The sequence below is a fragment of the Propithecus coquereli genome, unplaced genomic scaffold, assembly GCF_000956105.1.
Source record: "Propithecus coquereli isolate 6110/MARCELLA unplaced genomic scaffold, Pcoq_1.0 Scaffold43, whole genome shotgun sequence".
NCBI lineage: Eukaryota > Metazoa > Chordata > Mammalia > Primates > Indriidae > Propithecus > Propithecus coquereli.
Window position 1 is genome coordinate 3,761,815 of NW_012150063.1, and position 18,317 is coordinate 3,780,131.

General features: G+C 38.9%; 1 protein-coding gene across 1 annotated transcript in view; it reads right to left on the reverse strand.

The window, feature by feature from the left end:
* Window positions 1–18,317, reverse strand: part of MTA3 (metastasis associated 1 family, member 3) — a 205,700-nt gene that overhangs the window by 8,752 nt on the left and 178,631 nt on the right. Inside the window, exons 15-16 of the mRNA XM_012653859.1 lie at window positions 10,817–10,903; window positions 7,719–7,865 (exon numbers count right to left, since the gene is read on the reverse strand). Coding sequence (XP_012509313.1) covers window positions 7,719–7,865; window positions 10,817–10,903 — 234 coding nt within the window. The remainder of the gene's footprint in view (window positions 1–7,718; window positions 7,866–10,816; window positions 10,904–18,317) is intronic.

An 18,317-nucleotide genomic window follows, 5' to 3' on the forward strand; every position in this document is an offset into this window, starting at 1 on the left:
TATTCATATACAATTCACGTATGACTTAGGTTGTTATCATAGCAACTGTCCAAATAAAACTTTAATAGAAACTATTCTTTAAGGTGGAGATAGAATCTTAACACTTGATGAATACCTACTATGAGTCAGAGACTATGCTGGAAATAGTATATAATTTGATTTAAATGCATTTCACCTTTAGGTGATTCTATGAATTTTCTCTTCTTTCTTTTTTTCCCTTTCTCCCTAACACTATTATGGCTCCTATGCCCCAACTTCCAGAAAAAGGAGTGGTTATGATACGAGCAGATGAGCTTTACACAGGTAGGAAATGTAGGTGAAGAGCTTTTATTAGAAAATGATGACTTACAGTTCATAGTTTGAGCAAAGAGAAATACCCACCATATTTCTCTATACACTTGCAAACATATAACCATCTCCTATACACAAAAAACATAAATGTCTCCCATGTACAGGTGTACCTCATTTTATTGAACTTCACTTTATTGTGTTTCACAGATACTGTTTTTTTTTATAAATTGCAGATTTGTGGCAAGTCTGTGTCAAGTAAGTCTACTAGTGCCATCTTTCCAACAGCATGTGCTCACTTTGTGTCTCTGTGTCACATTTTGGTAATTCTCATTATATTTCAAACTTTTTCATTATTATTACATCTGTCATGGTGATGTGTAATCAGTGATCTTTGATGTTACTATTGTAATTGTTTTGGGGCCACAGACCACACCCATATAAGATGGCAAACTTAATCGATAAATGTTATGTGTGTTCTCACTGCTCCACCCACCAGCTGTTCCCCTACCTCTCCCTCTCCTGGGGCCTCCCTAGCCCCTGAGACGCGACGATATTGAAGTTAGTCCAATTAATAACCCTACAATGGTTTCTAAGTGTTCAAGTGAAAGGAAGAGTTGTACATCTCTCACTTTAAATCAAAAGCTAGAAATGATGAAGCTTAGTGAGGAATGAATGTCAAAAACTGAGATGGGCTTAAATCTAGGCGTTTTGTGCCAAACAGCCAAGTTGTGAATGCAAAGGAAAAGCTCTTGAAGGAAATTAAAAGTGCTACTCCAGTGAATACACAAATGATAAGAAAATGAAACATCCTTATTGCTGATAGGAAGAACGTCTTAGGGGTCTGGATAGAAGATCAAACCAGCCACAACATTCCCTTAAGACAAAGCCTAATCCAGAGCAAGGCCTTGACTCCCTTCAATTCCATGAAGGCTGAGAGAGGTGAAGAAGCTGCAGAAGAAGTTTGAAGTTAGCAGAGGTTGGTTCATGAGGTTCAAGTAAAGAAGCTATCACCATAGCACAAAAGTGCAAGGTGAAGCAGCAAGTGCTGATGTAGAAGCTATAGCAAGTTATCCAGAAGATCTTGCTAAGATCACTGATGAAGGTGGCTACATATAACAACAGATTTTCAGTGTACACAAAACTTCTTTTTGGAAGAAGACACCATCTAGAACTTTCATAGCTAGGGAGGAAAAGTCAATGCCTGGCTTCAAATCTTCAAAGGACAGGCTGACTCCTTTGTTAGAAGTTAATGCAGCTGGTAACTTTAAGGTGAAACCAGTGGTCATTTAACCATCCTGAAATCCTAGGGCCCTTAAGAATTATGCTATATCTACTCTGCCTGTGCTTTATAAATGGAACAACAAAGCCTGGATGACAGTACATCTGTTTACAAAATGGTTTACTGAGTATTTTAAGCCCACTGTTGAGACCTATTGCTCAGAAAAAAGATTCCTTTCAAAATATTACTGCTCATTGACAATGCACCTGGTCACCCAAGAACTCTGATGGAGGTGTACAAGAAGATTAATGTTGTTTTCATGCCTGCTAACACAACATCCATTGTGCAGTCCATGGATTAAGGAGTAATTTTGGCTTTTAAGTCTTATTATTAAGAAATACAGGCCAGGTGCAGTGGCTCACGCCTGTAATCCTAGCACTCTGGGAGGCCAAGGTGGGTGGATAGTTTGAGCTCAGGAGTTTGAGACCAGCCTGACCAAGAGCGAGACCCCATCTCTACTAAAAAATAGAAAGAAATGATCTGGACAACTAAAAATATATACATATACAGAAAAAATTAGTCGGGCATGGTGGCGCATGCCTGTAGTCCCAGGTACTCAGGAGGGTGAGGCAGTAGGATCGCTTGAGCCCAGGAGTTTGAGGTTGCTGTGAGCTAGGCTGACGCCACGGCACTCACTCTAGCCAGGACAACAGAGTGAGATTCTGTCTCAAAAAAAAAAAAAAGAAATACATTTTGTAGTTGGACACAGTGGCTCATGCCTGTAATCTCAGACCTTTGGGAGGCCAAGATGGGACAATCACCTGAGACCAAGAGTTTGAGATCAGCCTGGGCAACATAGTGAAATCCCATCTCCGGAAAAAATTTAAAAATTAGCTGGGCATGGTGGCATGCACCTGTAGTCCCAGTTACTCAGGAGGCTGAGGTGAGAGGATCACTTGAGCCCAGAAGTTCCAGCCTAGGCGACAGAATGAGATCCTGTCTCTAAAAAGGACAAGAAATACATTTCATAAGACTGTAGCTGCCATCGATAGTGATTTCTCTGACGGATATGGGCAAAGTAAATTGAAAACCTTCTGGAAAGGATTCACCATTCTAAATGTCATTAAGGACATTTGTAATTCATAGGAGGAGGTCAAAATATTAATATTAACAGAAGTTTGGAAGAAAATGATTCCAGCTCTCACAGATGACTCTGAGGGGTTGAAGACCGCAGTGGAGGAAGTAAGTGAAGATGTGGTGAAAATAGCAAGAGAACTAGAATTACGAGTAGAGCCTGAAGATGTGACTGAATTGCTGCAATCTCATGATAAAGCCTGAATGGATGAGGAGGTCCTTCTTATGGAGGTGCAAAGAAAGTGGTTTCTTGAGATGAAATCTACTTCCGGTAGATTGCTGATGCTGTGAATGTTCTTGAAATGACAACAAAGGATTCTGAATATTACATCAACATTGTTGATAAAGCAGCGACAGGGTTTGAGAGGAGTGACTCCAATTTGGAAAGTTCTACTGTGGGTAAAATGCTATCAAACAGCATCACTATGCTATGGAGAAATCTTTCATAAAAGAAAGAGTCCTTTGATGCAGCAATCATCATTGTTGCCTTATTTTAAGAAATTGCCACAGTCACCCCAGCCTTCAGCAACCATCACCCTGATCAGTCAGCAACCGTCAACATCGAGGAAAGACCCTCCACCAGCAAAAAGATTACAACTCACTGAAGGCTCAGATGATCATTAGCATTTTTTAGCAATAAAGAATTTTAAAGTTAAGGTCAGGTATGTACATTGCTTCTTTTAGACATAATGCTACTGCACACTTACTAGACTACAGTATAGTATAAACATAATTTTTGTATGCATTGGAAAACCACAAAGTTCATGTGACTCACTTTATTGCGGTGGTCTGGAACCAAATCCGCAATATCTCTGAGGTATGCCTGTATATGTCACACTTAACACACAGTCTGGGTCCTTATTTACCTGGTGGGAAAAAACACTAGATTTGGAAGTTTTGTGTTTTTTTTTTGAGACAGAGTCTTGCTCTGTCACCGAGGCTAGAGTGCCATGGGGTCAGCCTAGCTCACAGCAACCTCAAACTCCTGGGCTCAAGCAATCCTCCTGCCTCAGCCTCCCAGAGTGGTAGGATTACAGGCATGAGCCACCGCATCAGGCCTAGATTTGGAGTTTAAATCCCACCTGTACTACTTCCTAGCTGTGACTGTGGGCAAATCCCTTAACCTCTCTGAGCTTTCGTTTTTTTGTTACTATTAATAAAATGCAGGTTATAACACCTACCTCATAAAGTGTTTGAAGATTAAGTGAAATAAAGTACATGAAATATTTCAATCATTAGATCAATTCTAAGGCAAATGTAATCTGTACTTTACAGATTTACAGAGGAGAAAACTAGTGCAAAGAAACCATGTGATTCACCCAAGGTCACACAAGAAGTAATTAAAGAAATAAGCAATTAATCCCATCTGACTTCAAACACTCAGATGTCCTTTTTTTCCCCCGTGGAACAGACAAATTCTATCTCCCCTGCTGCCCTCTCTTTTGGGCTCTCAGACATGGAAAAGTTTTCCAATAATGGCTCTTCTATTCCTAGTGACCCCAGGGCCTTCCCTACTCACAGCCACTTGGAATTAACCAAGTAGGCCAAACATGGTAGGTACTTGATTTGCTGGCAATAAAAATGTCAGCAGTGGAAGAAATGGAAGAGACAGGATTTGGAAGCCACTATAATGGCATATGGCACACTGCCGGACCAACAGTCTAAGGCAAAAGACTGAAGTGTAGGCAGACTGACAAGGCACCGCATAGCTAATTTTGAACGTTCTTTCTTCCTATCATTACTGACTCCTTGCACTGAGGCTTCTTACGTATGCAGATTTCATCTTTTCCCTTGGAGTTTAAGGTCCATTAGCGTGGTCACAGAGTTTGTGCTGACCATGGGGTTGCCTAACAGCACACAGAGTGCTGACTCCCTGCCCCAGTCCATACCAGGGCCTTTAAAGGGCCTTCTCTAGGTACAGTGACTAAAAGACAGTGACTCCCTAAAAGACAGTGACTTTCAGGGAGGCAATAAGAAGTTGTCTATCATTAAAAAAAAAGCAAGGTGAAATTCTTTCTGCTAGTAGAAATCCAGAGACTCTTTTTTATCATCAAGAACCTGCGACACAAAGGTGGAGAGTAAGTGGAGGAGGCCAGCCACTGCAGGTGACAGGAAGCCCTAAGGCTTAAGACCTAAACATTTCAGTAGAACCAGGTTTTGCTTCCAGTTAAATTAATTCTGTCCATCAATATCCTGTTCGGTGTGCTCATCTGTCTGACACTCTGTTAATTAAGCAGCAGCGCTAATTGATTTTATTACTGGATCACATAGGGCAAGCCTTTCCCGTGAGTTTGTTTCAATCTATTGCAGTATGTGATGGTAATAACTACCCCACAAAAACTCACTATTAGCCAAACATTTTTTCCAGGACTTTGAGTTCATCTTGGAAACTCGGGTTAGTCAGGATCCTGTATCCTGAGGAAATAAGAAACAGGCCCATTATCCCAAGGAAAAGATCCATCAGTAATACAAGAATGTGGGCACTTTCTGTTTCTCAGCTCACACTCACCCATCCATACTCCACTTCCTGACACTGGGGCTGGGTGGGACTCTCCAACACATTTCTCCTTGGCCGTCAGCCTCCCCGCTACGCCAGGGGAGGTCACTAGAGGGAGCACGCGGAGCCGAGGAGGGAGGGGGCACCTGCTCCCTCCGGTTCCCGTCAGCGCCACCCCAGCCAGCACCGGTGGTTTGTCCCAGAACGGCCTTATCACCCCTGAGAGATGCCTGCGCTGGCGGCACGCGGCCTTCTCCTCAAGGTTGGGCTCCGGCTCCTCCATGCCCTCCTTGAGCTTCTAGGTTGTGATAACCCCAACTTCTTGCTTGCGCTCTCCCAACCCTAGGGGTGCTGGCTGTTTCCTGTGCCCCTCTCACGGTTCCTCTTTACCTCTTCTGTCCTCCAGTATCTGTCAGATTGACTTCCTATATTAAATTAGCTGTTAAAATAACTTGTGTAGTTTCTACTTCGCTGATAGAACTTAATACAGCATGTTTGAGGGCCACAGCTTAATTTATAACAGTGGTTAAATGAACAGATTCTGAAATCAGTCACATCTGAGTGGGAATCCCAATCCATCCATGCAGTACCCGGTAACCTTGGAAATTTCAATTCACCTCTCTGGGTCTCGTTTTTCCCAATCACTTCCATTTATACAATTAACATACACCGAGCACCTACTAAGTGCCAGGTACTGTGCTAGGCATAGAGACGCAATGGTATGCCAAACAAATTCCCTGACCTCCCAGAACTTCCTGCCATGTGGATTAAATGAGGTAACACAGTAAGAATTAGCACAGTGCCAGGCACATGTCATCAGTCTTTCTCCCCATACCATGACAGGAGAGCAAAGACAAATGTGTCTTGAAGAAAAAAGTGTTTCAGCAGCTAGGTCTCTTCAGAAAATGAGATGGGTGTCTTTCTCAAAAAAGGCTGGAGGTTTCCATCTATATTACACCAAGGATTAATGTCCTTGTGTGCCCTGTCCATTCCTCTTGTTCAGAGCAGAGAAGCAATGATCTCGCAGCAGCGTTCATCCAGAGGGAAACGGGACAAACCAGCCCTAGAGAGAAAACACTACAAGGTGGCATTTTAAAGAAATTCCAAGGAAACCAGTATCTGTGATATTGAGGAAAGAGCAACAGATGCTGTAATGCAGGGCCAAGACTGGGGTCCAGAATGACCACAGGGTGTGAGGGGAAGAAAACACCAGAAAGCTGCTATGCCAACATCAGTCACAATGACAGTCTTTTTACCATAAAGAAAAAATAGGTATGTTTCATATACGTATATATGCATATATGTGTGTGTGTTTATGTATATGTGTGCATATAGGCACACATAAAATGAAACAGAACTTACTTTATGCTTTCTGTAGCAGGACTATATGCCTAGAAAGGTCAGGCAGGAGTGATAAGATGGAAAAGAAAGATTCCAGGTTCCATTTAAGCCTGAATTCAAGCTGTGAGCAAGGAAAAGCTGGAAAGAAATCAATCTCACACAATCCTTCCTTGGTTTTCTGCTGTCTAGACATCAGGCATATTGTAGTAAGGATGGCCAATGTTCTCATTAGCAAGAAAGTGTTTCTGCAAGACTGCTGTGTAGCTAAATTCTTGAAAACCATATCTACAATATATTGATACCTTTTAAATGCAGATTGTACTCACCCTTGATTTTTTCCTCTTTTTGACATGATTATGACCATAAAAAAAGTCATACTGAAGGGAAATGACCATGAGAAATTATTATTAGGAGGTCTATTCGGCAACCTTGCTCTAGAGCATCATTATAAATAATTTACTGTCCCTGAAGGAATTTAAGAGTTCCATAACGCAAGAAAAGCCTGGAGAGAGTTTTATCCATAAATAAATGCCAACACTTAAACAATAAAGACAGCTTTAAACTCCAGGACTAGTGAAATGAACAATATAGACTGCCTGGATGATTTATTATGGTTGTGTTTATAGTCCAAATGGGAAGATAATTCAGTCTCACCTGAAGAGTCATTATATGGCTGAGCCCAAGAGAAGTACTTTGGATAAGAGGTAATATTTCTGTTTTTCCATTTCAAACAAATTATTATGTCTGTATTTAGGACATCACCCAGGCAATTCCTTTATTGCCTTCTAGTACTCTTGAGCAATTAAAAAAATTTATAAGGTGGAAGAAGTAGGGGACAAATGCCAAATTCAGAATGATCCACAGAACATTGAAGAGCCTCCAGAGAACACCGATGTCTCAGATATAAGGCAAAATAATCACTTCTGTTCAAGAAAACTTAGATGAACAGTAAGTGTGCATCACAGCAAGAACATTATTACCCCGCAGAAGCGACCTGCTAAATACAGACTTCATCTCCAAACAGCCTCCTAATAGGAGATGTGAGCAAAAAGGTATGTCCTGATGAGATGGAGAAATAGCCCCTGGCAAAATGTGGCAAGTGGCAGTGTTCCCCCTTATTCCTCTATCACACATTAAGATGAATCATGGAATAGAAGAACCTGTTTCTAATACACTCTTGGACGTGGCAAACACACGCAGCGCAGTACAGCCTCCTGAATTCCTGGGCTTACATACCATCCAGACCATTGTGATGACTGTAGTTTCTTTTCCCCAGAATGCTCAGAGACGTGTGATTCGGAGTGGTTAGCATCCGCTTGGTAGTTGGCGTTTGCAGGCTTGGTGTAGATCGAATTACATTAGGTTTCTTCGCAGGATGGATCTCTGATGGGGAAGAAAGGTTTCTCAACTCAGAACATGACATTAAAAATCTCTGTGTGCACTTACATTGGCTAATAAGCTCACATCTTATCTCTTAATGAGCTGAGAGTCAGTTCCTTATGAGTCAGCTACAGACTTGCATAATGAATCAGCTTCAAGTGCTGTTGTTGCCATGGCTTTGCTCATCAAGTAAGCTGGTTCTTCCCCTGCTGGCTGGAGCTCTGAGCCCCAGGTTGTGAATATAAGAGAAAAAAAGCCACTTCAGAAGGTCACTTACAACACAAGATTTACTAAGGGAATAACGCATCTGACTCTTCAAGATGTTAGAAATCAAAAGGTTATCTGGAGAGGAAGCCTCAGGAAAAAAACACCTCTGTGCTCTGTCAAACCAGGCAAGATGTCAGGTGCGTGAGCTTTCTGAAAAACAGGATTCCTTCTCTGGCTCTGCAAATGGGGTATGGGACCAGGGTCAACTACTCCCAGCCTTAGAACATTTTGATATAGATGAAATCTGAAACCAAAGTCCAAATACAATAGTCAAGAGGTAGAAGAAACACTTTTACCAAAGCTATATCACAAAACTGCAATGTGTCTATAGTATATGTGTGTTTAAGTGAAGTATATTGTTGTCCGCCATGTAGCCCAGAACTACTTACACTTATTGTAGATAGACAGAAATTGCAATATTGGAGGAATTGGATTTAAGAACCTCAGTCTAATACTAAGACTAGGCAATCTTTTCTCCAAAGCTTAACCAGCTTAACCAGCATGCCAACTACATGCAAGCCACTCTGACTACTCACTCTTCTGCCCAAGGTGAGGGCAAGATATCAGCCTTATTTACTGAAATTTAGGAACAGCCATTGGGATTGTTAGAATTACTACATCTTACTCTGGTCAAAATCCTACACTTGCCAAAATTTATACATGGCTTAAATACTACTCCCAAAATTGTTATTTTTGTTTCCCAACATGACACTGAAGGTTTGTCAACCTCGTTTTTTGTTACAACTTCCACACCCCATGCTCCATCCAGATCAGACAACCTGCATTCAGGTCTCTGGACTCACTGAAGCCTTTGTTCATCTGGTTCTCTTAGCCTCACTCTGGAAGAAAATACTCTTTTCCTATTTTTCCATCTATTCAAATCCTACATGTCCTTCAAGGCTGAGATTAACTATTACTTTCTTCAAGCAGTCTGCCCTAACACTCATCAGAAATAATTATTCCTTCCTCCAAGTGCCCAATGCATATTACCTATAATTCTTTGATAGGATCTAATCCTTTGTTTTACTGTTCTTACCTGTATACTTTCCCCACTAGATTAAGATTTTTGAGGTCAGGGTTCTTATTCACCTTGGTGTTCCCCGAATCACTTAATACAGCATCTTGAACATACAAAAATACTCAGAAATAAGCTGTGTAGGGATGTGGTTCAGCTAGTAAGGACAGCACAGTTTTGGGCTTATCTAGTGGGTATAGAGGCCAATTTGTCCACAGAAGGAATACACAATTATCCGTGGAAAGGCTGACTAATAGGTAATGTCATATTCTATTTTTTATGACCAGAAGCTTTCTCTTCAAAGGTAGGAAGGGATTTACAAGAGTCATTTCTACAAAGAAATACAGACAGCTATCTTCAAGGACATTACCACCACGACCTAGGTCATGCCTACAAAAACCATGTAATATTTTCAGGGGATACCAAAGCAACTCTTTAGCCCCTGAGGAATAAAACGAGAAATAAGGTGGCAAAGTAACAACAAAGAGGGAGCTTTGAGCTTCTGACTCCTAGGACACTCTGATAAGGACCAGATAATACACCAAATTCAAGGCTATACTTTGATTTTTAAAAGACTGGCTGTCTGAAGTCTGAACACTTCATAATTATGAATCTTTCTGACAAAGCAACTTTGAGTACATATCTCACTTTGCTGAGAAAATGAAAAAGAAATATTAGAAGCAGGAAAACATGCCATTCTTGCTTCTAGGTATATGAAGAATCATTATTTTGTAAGTTATTTATTTGAAAACTTTGTTTTAAAAAAAGCACTTATGGTTATTGCCTAGTAATTTTTTATATTATTCTTTTTTTGAGGGGGGACAGAGTCTCCCTCTGTCTCCCAGGCTAGACTACAGTGGCGTCATCACAGCTCACTGCAACCTCAAACTCCTGGGCTCAAGCAATCCTGGCTCAGCCTCCCAAATACCTGGGACTACAGACATGTGCTACCACACCCAGCTAATTTTTTCTATTTTTTGTAGAGATGGGTATCGCTCTTGCTCAGGCTGGTCTCAAACTCCTGAGCTCAAGTGATCTTCCTGCCTCTGCCTCCCAGAGTACTAGAATTACAAGCGTGAGCCAACACACCCAGCCTTATACTATTCTTAATTGTGAAAATTCAACATGTAAATGGAATCACTGCCTTTGGAGATTTCTGAGTTAGATGGCATGGTAAGAACCTGAAAACAACACAAAGACTTCCCTTTCAAAGTAACCTTAAATACACCAAAACTATAAATATTTTTAAGGTAGGTTAAAAATCAGTTTGATCTCATTTTTTAAAAAAAGAAAGTAAATAACCAATTCTCTATTTAAAAGGACAGGTGAAATGTGTTAGAAATAGTGGAAAGATCTAAAGAATAATATTAAAACTATTCATCTAAAGGAATAATTAAATGCTTTTTATTTTCCCCTTTTTACTTAATCTGTATTTATTTCCCTGAATATACATTTTTATTCAATGATTTTTTTGGAAAAAGTAAACATATGCCATAACTGTGTGTTGGTAACAAATGTTTCTAAAACAAAATAAACTATGTATTTGAAGGCATCCAATTTCAGGTATTTGAAAGGCTTGAATTTAGTTTAGATATGTCCATTTAGAATGGCCAAATATCTATAATATTCAGAAATCGTTCTTTGAGTTTTTTCTCTATTAGAAAATACCCACCTAAATACCCAATGATACATGCCAAAGGTTTCCTAGTGCTTTTGCTTTTCAGTGGACTTCCCGATAGCTCAGCATGTCTGTCTGCATCTGAGGAGAGAAAGAAACATGGAGACAACCAATGAAGCAGATTTCTCTACCTAGACTACAAACACTGCAGCAATAAAGGTGCAAGTGGAAAATAGCGCAAAATAGCCACCAGATTCCCACACAATTTCCTTTGGGGTTTGAGAAAACTGTTTCTATTTCTGGTTCACAAATGCTGAATGAGGGATTTACATGGAGAACACTCACTTTAAAGCCCCTGTGAGTATAGCTAACACGTGCTCTACACATTCACGCTTTCTGTCTGCGCCCACCTGAAGACTGAAATTAATGTGCTTCCTTTCTAGCCATGGCATTTCTACATTATGGTAGAAAAATGCCCATAAAGTACAAGGTGGAATCAGTCCTAATGTAAGATTAATCTGACATTGAAGAAAAATGGCAGCTGATAAAGACTACACACTTGGCCATCCCTGCTCTCAATAGAGTAGGTACCCACTGAGAAGTCTTCACTATCTTGGTGAAACTCAATTCTGTTAGATGAGAGCCTCATCTAACAAGGGGAACAGTGGGCCATTTGGTTCTATCACTGGTCTTCCATCCTTGATATCCTACAAGGGTATCATCAGCACCGAGATTAAAAGGTTACCTGTATGCAAACAGAGTACTTCATCCATCAGTCAGAATAGTAAGATACCGTGAGAATGGATATTAGCTCAGAAAAGTTTTCCTCAAATTCATACTCTATCATGACATTTCAGGTAGAGAAAAATAAAGCACATAATACAAACACTGTGTGTGGTATAATTAGCTGTCATTAGGATGGAAGAGTAGGTGGGTAATGTGGCTGTTTCTCATACCAAAGAGTTAAGTGATAAATACAAGAGTCTGAAGAGACAAAACAAATTATATATTGAAACCTTTTTTAAAAATTCAAAGATATTATCATAAAGCTTAACAGAGTAGCTTTGGCTGGTATGATTCTAGTATGTTCATGCCTTCAAATATTTAACAGAAATGTCCTACAGGTTTTCTGTTCTACTAGAGAATTTTTCCTTTTGTAAACCGAGACCACATTTCTAGGTATACACACAAGAAATTTTCTTTGACATCCACAGGAATTCTTTGTGCTTTTAGTGTTAAAATGTACAATTCACTCTGGAACCTCAAATAATTTAAAATAAAAATTGACTTCTTCATGAGCTCTAGCCATCTCTTTCATCAAGAAAACTTTTTAAAAACCATTAAAATAGACAAAATACTGCAGAAGGCCTCAAACAACAGAGATCTGAATATTCAATAATAAGCACTGGCTAATTATGATGCAACCACTGATAACTATAAATGATCCAACTTCTCCTCTTCCTATACTTTCGGTTCCTATGGGAAAAATAAAGTACTAAGCCATGAAGCTTTTCACCTGTATTTGAATAGTAGTAAAGATACGGGCAGAAATGTAGTAAGTATATTTTGGAGGAGTAATCTAAATAAACATCAGGAAGTAACCCAAACCAAACCCTGCAAGGATCAAACACATGTCAAATCATGAGAGTTAATACTACATAATTTCTTGCTAATATTACTAATTCACCTGAAATTCAAATTATATTTGGGATAAAGACAAGAGAAAATTTTCTTTCTTCTCTATTAATAAAATAAAGTTTGAATGAATCATCTTGGTTATTTCCTCAGTATCTTGGACAAAAGCAATCACTGTATTACTAGTAATAAGATTAACTTTGCTCTTCATTCCAGTCTGTAAGGCCCAAAGGAGAACTGCCGATATGGCTGCAATCGATAGACATCAATGTGTGTTACCATCAACCTTGGCAAGAATCAACTCATCCATCAAAGGGGTCATCAGCACAATAGCCAAAGATATTTCATTTTAAACTATATTAGTTTGTTTCCAATTTCTCACTACACTAGTAGGATTAATTATGTGATGCTCCAACTGACAATTTACATCACAAAGCACCTCTGAGAGGGAGATCAAAGCTCTTTAGAAGGATCCATGTTTCACTCATCCTTATTATATTTTGAAGAAAGTAGCTAGTGGCAAGAATGATCAGTCTCAACTATGAAGAAATAAAAGGAAAGGTGCTAAGGCTACCTGGTAACCGTTTAATATAAGAAAAGTTGCAGCTCTTCAGTAGGAGAAATATAGTCTGCCCTGAGGCAATGATCATAACCGGGATTATCCAGCCCACACTTGAGTAGGCCAGAAGGAATCCAAGTCTGCACTCAAGGCCAAACCAAACAGTGGTGCCAGCTGTCAGTCTAGTCCTGTTTCCGAATTACTTACCTAACTATACTTAAACAGAGAGGTACGTATTTGAAATGTACAGATAAAGAAAGCAACCCGAGAAATACCCAAAGAACCCAGAAGGAATTAAAATCTGCCCAGAGGGAGGACCTCACTCGAGTGGCATGACTGGGCACCAGGCACATTTCTTTAGCTTCCTGGAAAATGATCTATATCTCCTCGAGGTAAAACTTGGAAAAACGCTGTTATTAATACTGTATCGTAACTCATGGCTATTTTCCTGCAGTGTTTTGGAAGTGAGATAGAAACACTGCAAAATATACACACTGAATTTAAATTCACAAAAACATCTTACATGGGCTTTCAAGATCCCTGTCAAAATAAAACCATCAGTAGAATTCCTTTATAGAACTGTAAAGGTATTTCTAAACAAGACACAAAACCTAGGTGCCATAAAAATTTTTTAGATAAATTCAGCTACGTTTTTTTAAAAACCTGCTTGGGAAATATATAATAAACAAAGTTAAAGACAGAAAGGGGGAAATATTTGCATCACATATCACAGTTAGAGAGCTAACTTTGTTAAAATATAAAAAGTTCCCAAAAGTCAATAAGACTTCTAACAAAATAGGTCAGGGGCAAAAACAGTTGACAGAAAAGTAAATAAAAATGACTTTCAAATACATGCATTCAAAATGAGAAATGCAAGCTAATAAAACTTTAAGGTCACTTGTCAATCAGTCAAGGGTTTCAAAGATGGGTAATACTGTTGGCAAGGTTCTAGAGAAATAGCATCTCTAGACGTTGTGGGTGGGAGAGTAATCTGGAGTTTTTCTGAGGGCAACTGAGTAATGACTATCAAAATTCAAACTGCATGCTCCTTGACCCAGACTTTTAGAGAGCTATCTTGCAAGACACATTCCTTACAATGTTATCTGGATATCTGTTGCAACATTATTTGTAATAAAAAATGATTGGAAATAAAAACTTTTAATAGGAAACTGGTTAAATTACGGTACAAAAAATAGATTATGAAGCAGCTGACAAAAAAAATGAGGTAGCTCTCAAATGTATTGGCATGGTAAGTAACAAACAGATGCAGAACAGTATAGATACCTGTCTATATAGACAGTATGTTAACATTTGTATAAAAATAAAGAATACACCTACTTAGATTCTTATAGATGCATACAATACCTTTGGATACTTAAGATGATGGTGATAATGGTTACCTCTAAGAGAGTAAATCAGGAATGGGAAAGGTGGTGAGCTTTGTAACTGCTTTTGTACCTACAGAAAAATTTAAAGTATCCATTCAAAAACAAATTTGTATTAAAAATAAACTCTCTACCAAAAACACCAAAAGAAGCAAACCCAAACTGTTCTCTCCTAATGTTTAGAGCTTAAAATTTCAGAAGAACTTGTACTATTACTAATAGTAACTTTTCTGAGAAATCTCTGGAAACTCTCATGAAATATAAAACAAATTTCTCATGAAATGGAGTTTTGGATACTTCCAAAGTCGAATTAGCATACAGAAAAATAACTCCAGGTGCCTCCCAAATAACTTCACACTGGCAAATACTGCTGCCATTAAAGTCTAGTGTGTTATCAACTCAAACCACTCAACTATCTATGCAAGCTGCCAAGGTGGAAGGCAAATCATTTGGATCTACTTTTCTATGCACTTTAGTTTCATCTATGTGCACGCTTCAGCAGCACATACATTGAAATAGTTTCATCTATGGAATGCTGCTAATACACCTACTCCTATTTAACCTATGAGGGTCCTGAATCTCAAATTGTGATAATCTTGTGCTCATCAGGTATTTGGGTGATTTTGTAGATCTTTGAGGAAGTCACCTGGGCAACCTGGAAATAATGTCTGCTGGCAGTAACAAAGGAGGAACACCATTTTCTCATCATACCACTCTTAGGGCACCAAGGAGAAGAATCCAGGATGTCTAAACTTGATGTTGTGTTAGTTACTTTTCTTTATGCAAAGTTCTGGGTTTTGGTCTACCAATTTGTTTTGTTTTTTTTTTTGAGACAGAGTCTCACTTTGTTGCCTGGGCTGCTAGAGTGAGTGCCGTGGCATCAGCCTAGCTCACAGCAACCTCAAACTCCTGGGCTCAAGCAATCCTCCTGCCTCAGCCTCCCGAGTAGCTGAGACTACAGGTGTGTGCCACTACGCCTGGCTAATTTTTTGTTTCATTGTTAGTTGACTGGCTAATTTTTTTCTATTTTTAGTAGAGACGGGTCTCACTCTTCCTCAGGCTGGTCTCTAACTCCTGACCTCAGGTGATCCTACCGCCTCGGCCTCCCAGAGTGCTAGGATTATAGGCATTAGCCACCTCATCCGACCTGTTTCGTTTTGTTTTTTTTTTTTTGAGACAGAGTCTCACTGTGTTGCCCAGGCTAGAGTGCCGTGGTGTCATCCTAGCTCATACTAACCTCAAACTCCTGGGCTCAAGCGATCCTCCTGCCTCAGCCTCCTGAGTAGCTGGGACTACAGGCATGCGCCACCATGCCCGGCTAATTTTTTCTATATATTTTTAGTTGTCCAATTAACTTCTTTCTAATTTTAGTAGAGATGGGGTCTCGCTCTTGCTCAGGCTGGTTTCGAACTCCTGAGCTCAAACAATCCTCCCGCCTCGGCCTCCCAGAGAGCTAGGATTACAGGCGTGAGCCACCGCACCTGGACCGTTTTGTTTTTTTAACCAATCCATTTTTAAGCACTATCTACACGTAGAACTAGCTCAGGCATTTAACTAATGTTAGTAACTTTTGGCATGGACTTACATATTCACATATAAAGGTTTATTATTAAAATAAATATTTAGGTATTTGGGGAAATTAGTTTTAAGAAATGGTTTTTTCTACATGTATCTTACATGCATATATTCTTAAACACATGTTGGTCATACCATATGTTTCCATTTTTAAGTAATTTTTTAAAATAGGAGACGTATTCCCATGGTTCAAATTGAAAAGTTTTAAAAGGATGAAGGTGGTAAATCTCCTTCCCACCCTCAGCCTCCCAGTTTCCCTTCCCAGAGATGTTATTACTTCTTACATATTCTTTGAGATATTTTATGCATATGCAAAGATTCCCCCTTTTGCCATATTATATGCCTCAATACAGGTTTCTCAATGAAAATAAAGGCCAAAGAGTATAGCTGTAACCAAAAGCAATTTCCTCTACCTGAGGATTCCTTGTAAGTCAAGAACTCAGAATTATGCTCTCCCCATAAACTTGAGAGTTTATCTCCTTAGTTCCCCACTTCTTCACTCTTATGCAGTCTATCATCCCATAAACTTAGACTATGTCACTGGTTGCGATGGTGCTGCTGAGGTCAGAAGCCACAGAAGGGGTCAACTTCTACAGTGCTTCTAAGTCTCAACTCACAGGGAAAAACGTCTTTCCTTTCCCAATATAATGATATATTATTCTAAAATGCACTAATTAGAACACTTGATCCATCAATATTTTTAGAATTACAAAGCTTCTGACCTGAAAGTACATTCACACTGCATCACAGTGATTCTTAACGTTTTGTGGGGTGGGGGTTAACACTGCTATTGAGAAACCAAGGAGAGCTTACTGAAAATAGACCTATGTGCTCCCAGTGGACCACGGACATGGTTGCCTATAGACACCAGATTATTAACACTTAATCTCACTAACAAGCCAAGATCAAGGGATCTGCAGAAGAGGTTGTAACAAGGTACATATAAAAAGGGAGATGATGCAAGAATCAATTAGATGCTAGTTAAGAGTTCATTAGTTGCTCGTCTGAGAAAAATAACGAGTAGATGGCTGCTGAAGCACTAAAACTCAAGGTAAAATTATTTTAAGAATCTGATTCTATATGTAAAATTCAATGACTGATTAAGGTGAATACAAAATTATACAAAATAATATATGCTCTGAATCTTACAAGTAACTGTTTCTATTATATCTATATGCTTATAATATAGGTAATTTTATCTTGATCCTTTTGGCACCATGGTCCTACAATTGAGGGGAGAAAAATTAGAATGAGGTGACAGAAAAATCTACTTCACTGAATAACCAAAATAAAAAGACGATGTGCAAATTAACTGAAAATTAATAGGAAACATAAGCTTCCTCAGGAGCCAATTAGGTTGGTGACGGTTTCCTTTCCACTCACAGGAATGGATGCAAAGATGACACCGGATCTTGGCCAATATTAATGGAAGAATTTCATTCACTTTCCTTCTCAACTGTTTTATTATTCTTTTTACTTAAGAAATTATATATAGGTGTATGTGTTTTAAATCAGCTGGATAGTTTGGAAGAATTTATTTATCTTCCAGTTCTTTAAAATGAATAAGAAAGTGATAGCATAAGTCCATGAACTCAGAAATGCTAGCACAAAACTTATATATATGCCTAAATTCTCAAATATACATGAATCTAATGTAGCTATTCCCCCATGGAACTCTAACACTGCTACCAATTTCCATTCCCTTTACAAGGCACCTTTCTTCTTATTATTGGGCTTTTACCCAGAAGTTTTAAAGTCTTTCAACTGTTCTGCTAAAAATTATCATTAAGAACAAAAAATGTTTTTTCAATCATCACTCCTTTTATAGACACCCTCTTTAAATAATAGTGGAATATCTCATAAGAGATTTCTTGTCTCACAGATAAAGAAAAAGCATCTGAATATCTTTAAGATTTCCAATCTGTTAAGCCACACAGCACGTTTTCTCATTGCTTAGGGAAAAAAGCTGCACTACTCTAACATGCTGGCCAGGAATGTGACTCTAGAGCTAACAAACAAATCATGGACACCTTTTCAGAAACATGGTAATAACAGAACAATCCACAATTCGTTGGTACATATGACCTTCGTTCTAACAAAAAAAAAATTTATATCAGACATAAGCAAGACTGAATGTGTTGAAAATAAGAGTAATAAGCCATGTAAATGTTATGTGGTAATATATATGAGACATGATTATGAAATGGAAACCAAACTGGACAAATAGACTGCTCAACCATAAATTTAGATGCTAGCTTTTAAAAAAACTAAGTGTGTACTTTCAAAAATTCACCCAAGGATGACTTTAAAATGTATTTATAATTTCCTAAGCCTTCTACTAAATACAGCATTTGTTATGAGGCACTGTGAATTTCCATAATGTTGTATGGCAACTGTAAAA